The 13691-nt window shown below is 53.0% G+C and overlaps 2 protein-coding genes across 2 annotated transcripts; both read right to left on the bottom strand.

Moving 5' to 3' along the window:
- Positions 1-399: 399 nt before the first annotated feature.
- On the bottom strand, positions 400-4529 carry Dnase2 (deoxyribonuclease 2, lysosomal). Its single transcript, XM_042670656.1, has 6 exons — positions 4310-4529; positions 4016-4196; positions 3832-3913; positions 3204-3368; positions 2096-2293; positions 400-793 (listed from the first exon to the last, which is right to left on the bottom strand). The coding sequence occupies exons 1-6, from the start codon at positions 4399-4401 to the stop codon at positions 417-419; spliced, it is 1095 nt and encodes a 364-aa protein (XP_042526590.1). The 5' UTR covers positions 4402-4529; the 3' UTR covers positions 400-416.
- Positions 4530-5531: 1002 nt separating this feature from the next.
- Positions 5532-9228, bottom strand: Klf1 (Kruppel like factor 1). The gene is given in 4 exon segments (XM_042670713.1): positions 5532-6059; positions 7217-7697; positions 7699-8040; positions 9062-9228. Coding segments are annotated over 4 exon segments (1086 nt in total). The 5' UTR covers positions 9149-9228; the 3' UTR covers positions 5532-5883.
- Positions 9229-13691: the final 4463 nt, after the last annotated feature.

Consider the following 13691-nt stretch of genomic DNA (forward strand, 5'->3'; position numbering starts at 1 on the left):
TTTGATGCCAGATCAGGCAAAGTTTGTGAGACTCATCTCCAATTAACCACGAAAAAAACAAACTGGTAGTGGAGATGTGGTTCAACTGGTTGAGTGCCAGCCTTGATTAAAAAAAACAAAAAACACAACACCCAGCTGAGCGCACCCAAGAGGCTGAGATCTGAGGATCACAGTTCAAAGTCAGCCTGGGCAGGAAAGTGTAAGACTCTTATTGCCAGAAATCCAGAAATGGCGCTGTGGCTCAAGTGGTAGAGTGCTAGGCCAGAGTGGTAGACTGATATAGTGCCCAGGCCTTGAGTTCAAGCCCCACGACCAACCGAAAAAAGGGAGGGGGGAAGAACCAAGTCCTAGAGTTAGACCCCCCCCAGTACTAGCGCACATGCACATACAATCAAGTCTAAACCAGTTCCTGAGTCTTAGTTCCTGGCGCTGCTGAGTTTCCAGGCCCTGTTCTCTTCTCCACAGGGTTTCCAGGCCTTGACCAGCGGCTGGAAGGCCTTCCAGAGGGCTGATAGCTGGGTACAGAGTGTGCCCCCACCTCGATGTTCCTCTCCCAGATTACGATTCATGTCACCAATGCAGGTCCAGGGCCCTTCTGGGGCCACGCACCATTTGGAATGGTCCTCTGTAGCCCTGAAGGTTGGCCCACTTGGTCCTGGGAAACCTGTCTGTGTCACATCCAGAATTTGCTGCGTCCCAGAGCAGTTGGAGGGCAAAATGCCTGGAGAATTCTGCCAGAACTGGACATGCAGGTCACTGCCAAGGGCCGCTGCCAACCAACCAGAGTACAAGTCTGCAGAGGATGGAAAGAGGGCACGGGCTGGGACGGAGACATTCCCCAGGCTACTGTCGCCTTCTGAGCTCAATTCTAAGCAATTTTTCTGTTTTTATTTCATGTGTGCCAATACTGTGGCTTAAGCTCAAGGCCTACCTAGGCACTGTCCCTTAGCCTTTTAGCTCAAGGCTGGCACTCTATCACTTAAGTCACACTTCTACTTCTGGCTTTTTGCTGGTTAATTGAAAGTAAGAGTCACTTGGCCTTTCCTTCCCAGGCTGGCTTTGAACCCTGATCCTCAGATCTCACCCTCCCAAGTGGTTGGAATTACAGATGTGAGCCACCTGATGCTCAATAATTCTTGGAATGACATTAACACCCATTACTGAATACTGGATATTTATCACTTCATCAGTGTTGAGGTAAACATCAGTATCACACTTTTCAAGCCAGTACACTAAGACTTAGTCAAGTTACATATCAGAAAACAACATATATTTTTTGATGGTATTGGGGTTTGAACTCAGCCTCAGGCTTGCTAGGCAGGCAGGCTTATCACTAGAGCCACACACAGGTCTTTTTTTTGCTTTAGTTATTTTTTTTTTTGGGGGGGGGCAGGGTCCTGGGGCTTGCACTCTGGGCCTGGGCGCTGTCCCTGAGCATCTTTTACTTAAGGCTAACACTCTACCACTTGAGCCACTGAGCCACTTAGGCTTTTTGTTGTTGTTGTTTTTGGTAATTTATTTGAGATCAGAGTGTCACAGACTTTTCTGCCTGGGCTGACTTCAAGCCACTATCCTCAGATCTCAGCCTCCTGAGTAACTAGGATGACACCAGTGCCCAGCCTCATGGTTTTTTGTGTTTTTTTTTTTTTTTCCTTTTCTTTTTCCTTTTACTATCTTCTGACAGAATTTTTCCTACCTCTACCTCCTGAGTAGCTGGAATTACAGGTATGAGTCACTATGACCAGTCCAGAAACCAATATTTGAACCCAAGTCTATATGCCAGACACTTCCCTCCTTCAAAGAAAGAACTCTCGCCGGGCGCTGGTGGCTCACGCCTGTAATCCTAGCTACTCAGGAGGCTGAGATCTGAGGATCGCGGTTCAAAGCCAGCCCGGGCAGGAGAGACCGTGAGACTCCTATCTCCAATAAACCACCAGAAAACCGGAAGTGGCGCTGTAGCTCAAGTGGTAGAGCGCTCGCCTTGAGCTGAAGAGCTGAGGGACAGCGCCCAGGCCCAGAGTTCAAGCCCACGACCAACAACAAAAAAAGAAAGAAAGAAAGAACTCTCTTCTCCATCTCCCAACCTTAGGCTCACCATCTCCAAACTTGCCAGACTTGGCAAAGCTCTGGAAAGTAGACCCTGCCAGCGATGTAAGTGTCACACTGCTGTTCCAAGGTTCGTGGACAACATGGTGGCCCATGATGACTGCCTCCAGGTCAGGGAATTTCTGGGCAAATGTGTCTTCCAGCTTGTGGTCGAAGACCAAGGGATAGGTGTACATCAGCTGCCTGCCTGGAAGGCAAGGGGGGGGGGGGGGGGGGGGAGAGCAGCCAGTCCAAGGTTTTTATAGTTGTTTGTGTGTTTTGGAGTACCAGGGAGCTAAGCCAGAGACTCACACATGAATGGTGGGCTAACTGCTCTGTCACTAGCTCTACCCAAGCGCGCCCTCCTTTTTTTGTGCGCCAGTCCTGAGACTTGAACTTAGGACCTGGGTCCTCTGCTTCTGGCATTTTGCTGGTGACTCAAACTGTCTCACTGACTTCCCTGCCCTGGACTACCTTCAAATCAAGATCCCTAGATCTCAACCTCCTGAGCTAGGATTACAGACCTGAGATCCCAGCACTCAGCTTGAGGCTTGAACTCAGGACCTAGTGTTTGTTAGTCAAGTGCGCTACCTCTTGAGCTCTGTCTTTAGCCCTTTTGTGCTTTCGCTGCTTTTCAGGTAAAGTCTCCAGTTCTTGATCCTCCCACCTACAGCCTCTGAGTACATCACAAGTGTCCCCATCAAGCCTGGTTTTTTGACTGAGATGAGAGGGGAGGTCTCACTAGCTTTTTGCCTAAGTTGACCTTAAACTACAATTCTTAACATGCTCAAGCCACTTGGTTCTGCCTTTGGATTTTTTTTTTTTTTTTTTGTTGGTCGTGGGGCTTGAACTCTGGGCCTGGGCGTTGTCCCTCAGCTCTGCAACTCAAGGTGAGCGCTCTACCACTTGAGCTACAGCGCCACTTCCTGCCTTTGGATTTTTTGAGATAGGGTTTCTCCCTACATAGCCCAGACTGGCCTCAAACATGCAATCCTCTTGCCTCAGCCTCCTGAGTACTGGGATTCCAGACACGCACCATGAAGTGTAGCCTAATCTGGGCGTAATCAAGGTCTGATCTGGGAATCTGGGACTTACCCTGCTTTGCTGATTCTACTCACCAATCCTTAGGAACTCTTCCAAGGGAAAGGACACACAGATCAGAGTTTGCCCAAAGCTTTGGGCATTATGAGGCCAGCTGAAGGCACCAGATGACGCCAGTGGAGGGAAGCGTGGCACACTGTGGACCAGCCAGAAGCCCCCTTCCTGGTCCATGAGAAGGACCCCTGAGCCAAAAGATGGGAGATCAGAGGGACTATTCATTATGTCCCCCTCAAGCAAATCCAACCGAAACCAGGAAGAGCTTCAGTTCCCAATTCCTTTTTCAGTTCCCAATTCCTTTCTTTTGTTGTTATTGGTCGTGGAGCTTGAACTCTTGGGAGCTGTCCCTCAGCAGTTCAGCTCAAGGTTAGTGCTCTACCATTTGAGCCACAGCACCACTTCCGGTTTTCTATTGGTTTACTAGAGATAAGAGTTTCACGGACTTTCCTGCCAGGGCTGGCTTTTTTAACTGTGATCCTCAGATTTCAGCCTCCTGAGTAGCTAGGATGACAGGCGTGAGCCATCCAGGCCCAGCCAGATCCCAATTCTTAACTCCTCCCTACTATCCCCCCCCACACACACACACTGGTCAAAAGTTAATTTGGAAAATGAGCGCCTCTCCAGCCTCCCCCCAAATCCAAGCCTCACCCTTGGTATGTCCATGGCTGCTGGTGGAATCCTTAGCCAAGCTGGATTTGGGTGGCTGGTCATTATACAGCAGGAAGGCGAGCTGGGAGCAACATAGGGGCAGCTTGAAGATTCCCCCCCCCATTCTCTGTTGGGGTCCCACCCAACAGTCTCCGCCCCCCAGATTCTGCCAGGACCCGGTCACCTGGCTGGCATTATTGCGGTACAGAGGCAGCAGGCTGCGGCCCACGGCTCCCTCGGAGCTGTTGATGGACCCCACGCCGTCGCGCCAGCCCCCCGAGTTCTCGTCCAGGTATTTGTACCGTAGCCCCCTCCCCGGTGCATCCCCGGACCCGCTATGGGCCGGCAGCTTGTACACTACGAACCTGGAGGTTGAAGAAGGCACAGATGCAGATAAAAGAGAGAGACAGACACACAGAGAGAGAATCCCTAGTGTTCCGCGAGCAGTTCAGCTACCCCGGGGGCTCCCCAAGCTCACCAGTCCACAGGCTGTCCCGAGTCCCCAAAACAGCGCAGGGCCCCCGCAGGGACCCACAGCAGGGCGCACAGCAGCACAGGGCTCGGCGACATCCTGTGGGTGCCGCTGCAGGGAAGGGTCTGCTGCGGGGCCCCCGAGGAGCCGGGTCACGAGCGGCCCAGTCGGGCGAGTACTTCCCCAAACTCGCCTGGGAACCTGGGCCCGGACACGGCCAGGGCGCAGACTCCGCCCCGGAGACCGAGCGCTCGGATTCGGAAGGCGGAGTCCTCGGTGGGCGTGGCTTCCCTCGGTCTGCCCCGCCCCGACAGCCGCGGCCTGGCCACGCCCATTCTGCCTCTGATTGGGCCTTCCCAAGCCCCGCCCTATGCTGTCTTCCCTCCTTCCTTTTTTTTCCCCCTTGCTTCCTCCCTCCCCTTTTCGCCCCCTCTTCCGGTCCCTGCCCCTCTCCCTTTCTCCCCTGCCCCTCCATCCCCTTTCCCTCTCCCTGGCCTCATTTTGCCGCCCAGGAGGTTAGCTTGTCGTCCATGCAGACCTGGACATTGTGAACCTTTTTTCTTTTCCTGCTTCCCAAATGCTGGGGTTACCGGCGCGGACCACCGGGCCCACCTGGGTCCAATTCTTACCTCTGTTTATTTAAGAGGTGGTAATGATCCGATAGTTCCCCCCCTTTTGTCCCAGGCTAATACTCCTGAGTTAAGAATATGAGGAAGAGCCGGGCGCTGGTGGCTCACGCCTGTCATCCTAGCTACTCAGGAGGCTGAGATCTGAGGATCGCGGTTCAAAGCCAGCCCGGGCAGGAGAGACTGTGAGACTCCTATCTCCAATAAACCACCAGAAAACCGGAAGTGGCGCTGTAGCTCAAGTGGTAGAGCGCTCGCCTTGAGCTGAAGAGCTGAGGGACAGCGCCCAGGCCCAGAGTTCAAGCCCCACGACCGACAAAAAAAAAAAAAAGAATATGAGGAAGATTTGGGGTTGAAGTCAGGCTTCTCCAGTCAGAGAAAGGGAGGTCAGGTCCCCAGTTATTGAGACAAGATGGTGTGTTCTGCAGGGGGACCCTGCGATGCCTGCAGTGCTCGGGGCTCATTGGAGATGGATGGATATGGGGGGAGGGGGTGCTGTTGAGGCTTTGGAGGTGAGGGTGTATGTCCTCCAATATCACCTCCGGGGGTTCATTCTTTCCCCTGCTTCCAGTCCCCTAAGCCCACAGACTCGGCCAACACTGAAGTTTTTATGAGGGGCTTATTTATAGAATCCATACACATTCACAGTTGATATGGAATTCCTGTGGGTCACAGCATGAAATCCCCTCTGAGCCCAAGGTCTCTGGGAAAGCCTCGTCCCTCTCCCTCCCCGCCTGTGAGCTGATCTGAGGGTCCATCTCAGTCCATGTATCGGTGGTCTGGCGCTTGTAGCTCGGGACGAGGAGGGAGGGGCGTTATCCATCGAAAACTCCCTCAGGTTTGTCTATGACCTTAGATCGGTGGGTCCACAAGTCCAAGCAAGGGTCAGTCCTTGAAAACACCCGGCGTGAATCCACTGGTATTCCCTGGCAGTACCGGGGTACCGGGGTGGGATCAAAAATGGCGCTTCATGTGCAAGGCCAAGTGATCGGAACGCGAGAAGGCCCGGGAGCAGAACTGGCAGCCAAAGGGGCGCTGTCCTGTGTGCTTCCGGAAGTGGCGGGTCAGCTCATCCGAGCGCGCGAACTTCCAGCCACAGTTGTCCCAGGAACAGGCATAGGGCTTCTCTCCTGGAGAGGGGCGAGGAAGCTGTGAGGGCCAATGGCTGAGCCACGCCTGGTCCTTTTCCTCGGTACGTAAGCCCTGTGTTCTGTGTTCTAACTTCCTTCATCAATTACTGCCCCCAAACCAGTCTTTCTGTGTGTGTGTGTGTGTGTGTGTGTGTGTGTGTGTAACTCGGCCTGGTCGCTGTCTGGAGCTTTTTTCTGTTCCAAGCTAACAGTCTGCCACTTGAGCCACACCTCCACCTTCTGCTGTTTTGCTGGTTAAAGGAAAATAATCTCGCCTGGGTTGGTTTCCTGTGATCGTCCCCAGTCATCAAGGACTCCCAATTCAGCTCTCCACTGGAGCTGAATTGCCTTGTTGGTATTGTTTTTATTTCTTCCCTCTTTAGCATGTTTCCTAGTTGTGTTAGGTGTATTTGCGGCCTGTTAACTATATAATAAAGACCCCAACGTTCTGTATTTTAAGATGTGGCTTCTGGGATGATTTACCTTACAATAGAGCCACGTCGGTGCCCACCTGGTTTCTCCAGTGTTCTCACACCAGTGGGGCCAACTTTACCGCTGACCTTGGTCTAGGAGGCCCTGAAGTCCACCTGATTCTTCCAGACCTATCTTCAGGGGTTAAACTCTCCCCTTGCTACGTCTGGCCCCAGCCCCCTGAGCCCTGGGGACTTGGATTCCCCTACATCCTTTTGTCTCCTAGATCCTTCTTTTCCCCGAGGCCTGCCAGTGCTTCCGGATCCCAACCTGAGCTAGCCACTCTGAAAACCAATCTGCTCAGGCATTTCACTCGTCCTCCCGGGGTCCCAGCCCCGCCCCCCCCCTTCGGCCTCCGCTGCGCTAACAAGCTCCCTCAGCCACCCTCCTTCCAAAGCTTGTGCCCGGCTTGAACACCGCTCCTCGTGTCGTTCGTCTAGCTTTCAGCCCCTCCGCCCAACCTTGGCCTTAGGTCTGACACTTCAGCTCCCAGAAGTTTCCAGTCGTCTAGGGCCCGGACTCCGGAGTTGGAATCCTAGGTTCTGCTCCTGGCCCCTCTGAGGTCCCAGAAGCCCCCGCGGCTCTCTTGGCTCCACCCCTTGTAGTAGGATTCGGACAGTAGCTCCGCCCCCAGGCCCGGTACCACGCCTCCGGCCACGCCCCTCCGCCCCGGCCACGCCCCTTACCCGTGTGCGTGCGCAGATGCGCTTTCAGGTGCGAGCTCTTGGTGTAGCGCTTGCCGCAGCCCGGGTACTCGCACGTGTGCGCCGCCTGCCCCTTGAGCGCCGCCTGCCTCTTCAGCGGCCCCGAGCGCTGGCTGCGTTTGGGGACCGCGGCTTCGGAGGTCACGCTGGGGTCGGCTGCGGTGGCCCCGAGTCCGGTGCCAATCGTACCCGGTCCCAGACAACCCAGAAAAGACGGGGGTGCGGCGGGGCCCGGGGAAGGCCGGAAGAGCTGGAAGTGCCCTTGGTACTGCGGCGCCGCCGGGTACAGCGCCGGGTACCCCGAGAGCAGCCCGTAGGGCGCGCCCGGGCCCGCGGGCACCGAGAACCCGGTGCGTGCAAAGTAGCTGGCCGAGGAGCTCGCACCCGGCTCGGGGTACCCTGGCTGCAGCGGCAGCGCCTTGAGATCGGGGGCCGGGGCCACGAAGGGGTCGGGCGTGGGGGGGTCGCGGGGCGGGCTGTCCCCACCCCGCGTGCTCCTCGGGCCCCAAAACCCCCGCCGCCAGCCCCGGGCCGCCCGCGTAGGCGCCCAGACTCTCGGGCGGAGGCGGGTACGGCCCCCCTGGGCCCTCACCGGGCGCGGGCGCACCGGGGCGGGGCACCCCGCCCAGCTCGGGCCCCGGGAAGTTGGTGAGGAAAAGATCTAGGTCCCAGGTGCAGGCCGCGTCCCTCTCATCGTCTTGGTGCTGCCCGGGAGGGTCGTCCGACTTCAGGCCTGCGTGAAGGGGCAGCCCCATGGGGTCCGGGGGGCCCGGGCCCATGTCCTGTGCCTCGTCGGAGCGCCACCACTGCGGACGGGGGAGGGGGGGGGGATTCGGAGTTAGGCCTCCATGGATCCCGGGAGTACCCTGTCCAGGGACAGTGCCTGCTGGACACCCTGGCAAAGCTGCAGAAAATGGGGTCCCATTTGCCTATCTCTCCCCCATAGGGCCCCCCCACCCCCACCCCTCCGACAGCCCCAGACAGATCCATCATGTTTGGCTGGAGACGTGAGATAAGCTCTCATTATCTAGAGCCACATTCGGGATGGGGGAAGGGGCGGCAGGGCTGTTTGGGGGAGGCTGTTGAGGGAGGGACACCAAGCCTCGACTCAGTTTCCCCCTAAGCCATCTCCTTCCCCATCTCCCTTCCCAACAGGGTGAATTCCCAAACCCTGGAACCTCCCCTCCACACACACAGAAATATTTACCATTCACCTCGCCCCTGATAACTTGGTTTGGTCCTTCCGAGCCTGGGTCTATACTATGTCGATTTTTTATTTTGGGGGATTTTTTTTTTTTTCTGAGACAGGATCTTAACTGTAAAGCTCAGGTGAACTTTTTTTTTTCTTTTCTTTTTTTTGCTGGTCCTGGGACTTGAACTCCGGCCCTGGGTGCTGTCCCTGAGCTTCTTTTGTTCAACGCGAGTGCTCTACCACTTGAGTCACAGCACCCTTACAGCTTTTTTTAGTTTATTGTAGATAAGAGTCTCTGGGACTTTCCTGCCAGTGTTGGCTTTGAACCACAATCTTCAGATCTCTGCCTCCTGAGTAGCTAGGATGACAGGCATGAGCCACCAATGTCCAGCCTAGCCTCAATTCTTGATCCTCCTCCTCTTCTTCCCACCTCTGCATCTCACATTCTGGGATTCCAGCCTGTACCACTATGCCCAGCTCCAGAACTCAAGTTTTCTATTACAGAAATGGGCCCCACCTAGAGCCTCAAACCCTTAGAAGCCCCTCACCCATAGATCAGGCTGAGAGCCTTGCCCACATCAGAGGAAATCAAGAAAAGAAGCAGTCCCCACCCCTGGGCCCCCACTTGGCCCTACCTTAAGGATGTCCTCCTGGCCGTCCTGAAAGGGGCCCAGGGTGGCCATTGTGCTGAGAGAAGGCCGGGCGGTCTCAGCTCCAGCCATGGCTGGCGATGCCCACCCTGGGCCTCAGACCTCCTCACTTTCTACTGCCTCGTGGGCTCTGAGGCTCTGTGGGCCCCTGGAGGGCTCCTCTCTGCCCTGGGATGATTGGCTACAGCCTCTGATAAGCCCCAGGCAAGGCAGGGAGGGGGGGTCAATTTCAGGGGGAGGGGGGGAGAACAGACCTCACTTTAGTCTGTTTGGGGCTAGGCCTTAAAGACAGATTCTGTATCCAAAGCCAAGTCAGATGTCAGGGGCTGCGGGAGGAGGGGGCACAAGGCTTGAAGGCTTAAGAACTGGATAGGAAGAGACACGAGTGTTTGAAGGGCGAGAGGTTTCAGAGGGGGTGGTTCCTTGGAGAAGGGGCAACAGGAAGGGGTGGGTATATGGGGGAATGGTCTGTGGGATTCTCTGATCCCCCCCCAACTGCAGCCCCTCTCACTCTCCTCAATAAGCAGCAACAGCCATATGGATGGTGGGACTTGGCATGAACTCACTGCCAGTATTATCAAACACACCAGATGTTGGAGGGCACTATCAGGTGGAGGCCCAGAGCAGCCGATGCTCCGTCCCTCCAAGTTAAGTGTGTGTGTGAATTAGCTTAGCTTGGGAGGGAGGCTGTAAAGTCCCAGGGCCTGAGTCTTCTCCCTCCTCACCAGGAGAGAAGGGATCTCCTGCAATTAGTCCCTACCTGGAGTTCTATGGCAGATGAAGTTGAAATTAGGGTTCCTACAAGATGAGGGGGCTCCTAGGAGGGAAAGGACATACCTACCCTACAGGGGACCCTTACTCTGGCTCCTGGCCTGGCTGCTTGCTAGATTTGCTATCTCCAAAAGATCTGCCAAAAAGCAGATCTGGAGGTATGGCTCAAGTGGTAGAACACTAGACGAACAAGCAAGCTGTACAGGCTAGAGGCTATGAGTTCAAGCTCCAGTACTAGCTAAAATAAGATCAAGTCAGGTACCAGCGGCTCACGCCTGTAATCCTAGCTACTTAGGAGGGTCTGAGGGTCTGCTGGGGCAGTAAAGTCCATGAGACTCATTACCAATTGACTATCAAAAAGTGGAGCTGATGGCCAGGAATGTGACTCAAGTGGTAGCACTCTAGCTTGAGCAAAAGAAGCTCAGGGACAGTGCCCAGGCCCAGAGTTCAAGCCCCAGGACTGGCAAAAAAAAAACAAAAAAAAAACAACAGCGAGCCACCAGTGGATCACGCCTGTAATCCTAGCTACTCAGGAGGCTGAGATCTGAGGATCTTGAATAGTAGTTCAAAGCCAGTCTGCACAGGAAACTTCAAGAGCCTCTAATCTCCAATAAACTACACAAAAAAAGCCAGAAGTAGAATTGTGGTTCAAGTGGTAGAACACTGGCCTTGAGCAAAAGAAGCTCACAGATAGTGTCTAGTCCTCAAGATCAAGCCCCAGGACCGGGGGGAGGGGGGGGGAGAGAAGGGAGGGGGCAGTAGAGCAGTAGAGCTGAGGCTCAAGTGGTAGCACACTAACCCTGAGTGGAAAAGCTAAGGGGCAGCACTCAGGCTCTGAGAATGAATACCAAGTAACTGACTGGCTGGGAAGGAGACGTTTCAAAGAGGAGGCAGAGGTCTGGGAGAAGCTTCCTGGTGTAGGATTGGCAATTCACAGGTTATGTTAGGTTCTCAGGCTAGGCAAGAGGACAAAGGTCAGGGGTCAGGAGTGGCATCTGTCTGTAAGACAAGGCCTGGGGGAACATGTGCCTAGTAAGATGTTCCTTTCTTTTGCTTTTGCTTTTATCTAATAAGCAGCATAGAAGTCCAGCACCAACTCACATCGACTCAAAGTGGATTAAAAACCTCTACATCAGGGCTGGGAAGGTGGCTCAGTGGTAGAGCACTTGCCTTGCATGCCTGAGGCCCTGGGTTCGATTCCTCAGCACCACATAAGCAAAAAAGAAAAAAGCCGGAGGTGGCGCTGTGGCTCAAGTGGTAGAGCACTAGCCTTGAGCTGAAGAGCTGAGGGACAGCACCCAGGCCCAGAGTTCAGGCACCACGACCGGACCAAAAAAACAAAAAAAACCTCTACATCAGACTGAAACACTGAAACTACTGCAAGACAGAGTAAGAGATACATTAGAACTTATTGGCACTTCCCGACTAGAGTGCCAGGGGCACAGCAGATAGGAGAGAGATTTGACAAATGGGATTACCTTTAAATAAAAAGTTTCGGCACAGCTAAGGACACCAACCCTCCCAAACCTCATAAACCAGTCACTAAATGGGCAATGGCGCTAAGGAGAGACTTCTCAGAAGAAGAGGTGAAAATGGCAATGAAACACAGGAGGAAATGCTCTTTATCCCTGGCCACAAAGGAAATGCAAATCAAAACAACCCTGAGATTCCATCTCACCCTAGTTAGACTGGCCAATTATTTGAACTCTGACAACAGATGCTGGTGGGTATGTGAGGAAAAAGGAGCCCCATTGCACTGCTGGTGGGAATGCAAACTAATACAACCACTCTGGAAGCAGTCTGGAGGTTCCTCAGAAAACGCAACATAAGCTGGGCACCGGTGGCTCACGCCTGTAATTCTAGCTACTCAGGAGGCTGAGATCAGAGGATTGTGGTTCAAAGCCAGCCCAGGCAGGAAAGTCTGAGACTCTTATCTCCAATAAACCACCAGGAAACCGGAAGTGGCGCTATGGCTCAAGTGGTAGAGTGTTCACCTTGAGCTGAAGAACTGAGGGACAGCGCCCAGGCCCAGAGTTCAAGCCCCAAGACCCACACAAAAAAAAAACAAAACAAAACCTAAACATAGACCTTCCTTAGTACCCAGTCATACCACTCCTGGTCATCTACCGTGAACACCATGAACCAGGATACAAGGACACCAGCACCACCATGTTCACTGCTGCAGTGTTCACAATGCCCCACAATTGATGGATAAAAAAAAAAATTGTGGTACCTATATACAATGGAATTTCACACCACCATTAGGAAAGATAAAATAATGTCATTCTCAGAGAGATAAACCACAGCGTATATTCTCCCTGAAATGCAGAAGTTAGATTTAAAATGCAACAGGACACGACAAATTATACTGGATTCTTCCTCTTTTTTTTTTTTTTGTCAGTCACGGGTCTTGAACTCTGGGCCAGAGTGTAGTCCCTGAGCTCTTTAGCTCAAGGCGAGCACTCTACCACTTGAGCCATAGTGCGACTTCCGGTTTTCTAGTGGTTAATTGGAGATAAGATTATCATGGACTTTCCTGTCCCGGCTAGCTTTGAACCATGATCCTCAGATCTCAGCTTCCTGAGTAGCTAGGATTACAGGTGTGAGACACCAGCACCCAGCTTATACCAGATTTTAGACACTCACCTACAGTAAGAACAAAAGAGGATAGTCTTAGGAGAAAATCACCAAGGTAATACCCAAGCCCCTCTTCATATGTATATAATATAATATACATACTGAAACAAACTCCAAAGATATGGAAACAAAGGACCTTTTTCTTAGTTTTTCCTTTTTCAGATGACTCTGTATTCTTTACCTCATGTAAGGTGTATACACATGCACATTTGAGGGAAGGTCAGGAGAGGGCACAGAATCAGTGGAAAGTGCGTGGAAAAGTGCACCAGTGGAGCCCACTGGCTGCACTGGACATTAATGAAATTGAACCATGCAACTGGTAGGCAGAGATGGAGGGAGGAATGGGAGAGGAAGAGGAACAGATGATACTATGCAAAAGGAAATGTACTTATTACCTAACATATGTAAAGGCAATCTTGCTGTATATCACCTCTAAAACAATAGAGCTGGGAATGTGGCTTAGCGGTAGAATGCTTGCTTAGCATGCATGAAGCCCTGGGTTCGATTCCTCAGCACCACATACACAGAAAAAGCCTGAAGTACGCTGTGGCTTAAGTAGTAAGTAGAGGGCTAACCTTGAGTAAAAAGACAGTGCCCAGGCCCTGAGTTCAAACCCCAGGACTGGCTAAATAAATAAAAAAATTCTTAAAAATAAAATAGAGGTGCTGGGAAAGTGGCTCAGTGGTAGAGTGCTTGCCTTACATGCATGAGGCCCTGGGTTTGATTCCTCAGCACCACATAAGCAGAAAAAGCCAGAAGAGGTGCTGTGGTTCAAGTAGTAGAGCGCTCACCTTGAGCTGAAGAGCTGAGGGACAGCGCTCAGGCCCAGAGTTCAGGCCCACGACCGACCAAAAAATTAAAAAAAATAGAAACAACAACAACTTTAAAAAATAAAATAAGAACTCAGGAACCAGCTTCAGCAAAAGAGGCTCTTCGGGAAAGGATGGAGTGGAAAGAAAGAAAGCTCACTAGCTGTAGGAGCAGGGACTTGACCTGGAGATCTGTGCTGAATGCACAGTTGCTGGGTGGTGGATTTTCTGTTGTGTGAGAAGGTTAGGCATTTCATGTGGATTTTTTTTTTCCAGCAATCATGGGGCTTGAACTCTGGGCCTGAGCACTGTCCCTGAGCTCTTCAGTTCCAGGTGAGTACTCTACCACTTGAACCACAGCACCACTTCTGGTTTTCTGGTGGTTCAGTGTCTCACAG

This window comes from Dipodomys spectabilis, unplaced genomic scaffold (genome assembly GCF_019054845.1).
Source record: "Dipodomys spectabilis isolate Male_0828 unplaced genomic scaffold, ASM1905484v1 ptg000573l, whole genome shotgun sequence".
Lineage (NCBI taxonomy): Eukaryota > Metazoa > Chordata > Mammalia > Rodentia > Heteromyidae > Dipodomys > Dipodomys spectabilis.

Bases quoted from the DNA above. Each gene is read 5' to 3' on its own strand.
- Dnase2 (XM_042670656.1), bottom strand. From the start codon at position 4,401: ATGTCGCCGAGCCCTGTGCTGCTGTGCGCCCTGCTGTGGGTCCCTGCG. The intron at 4,197-4,309 runs GTGAGCTTGGGG...TTCAACCTCCAG, and splicing joins TCGGGACAGCCTGTGGACTG to GTTCGTAGTGTACAAGCTGC. The intron at 3,369-3,831 runs GTGAGGCTTGGA...CTTTTGGCTCAG, and splicing joins CAGCCATGGACATACCAAGG to GGGTCCTTCTCATGGACCAG.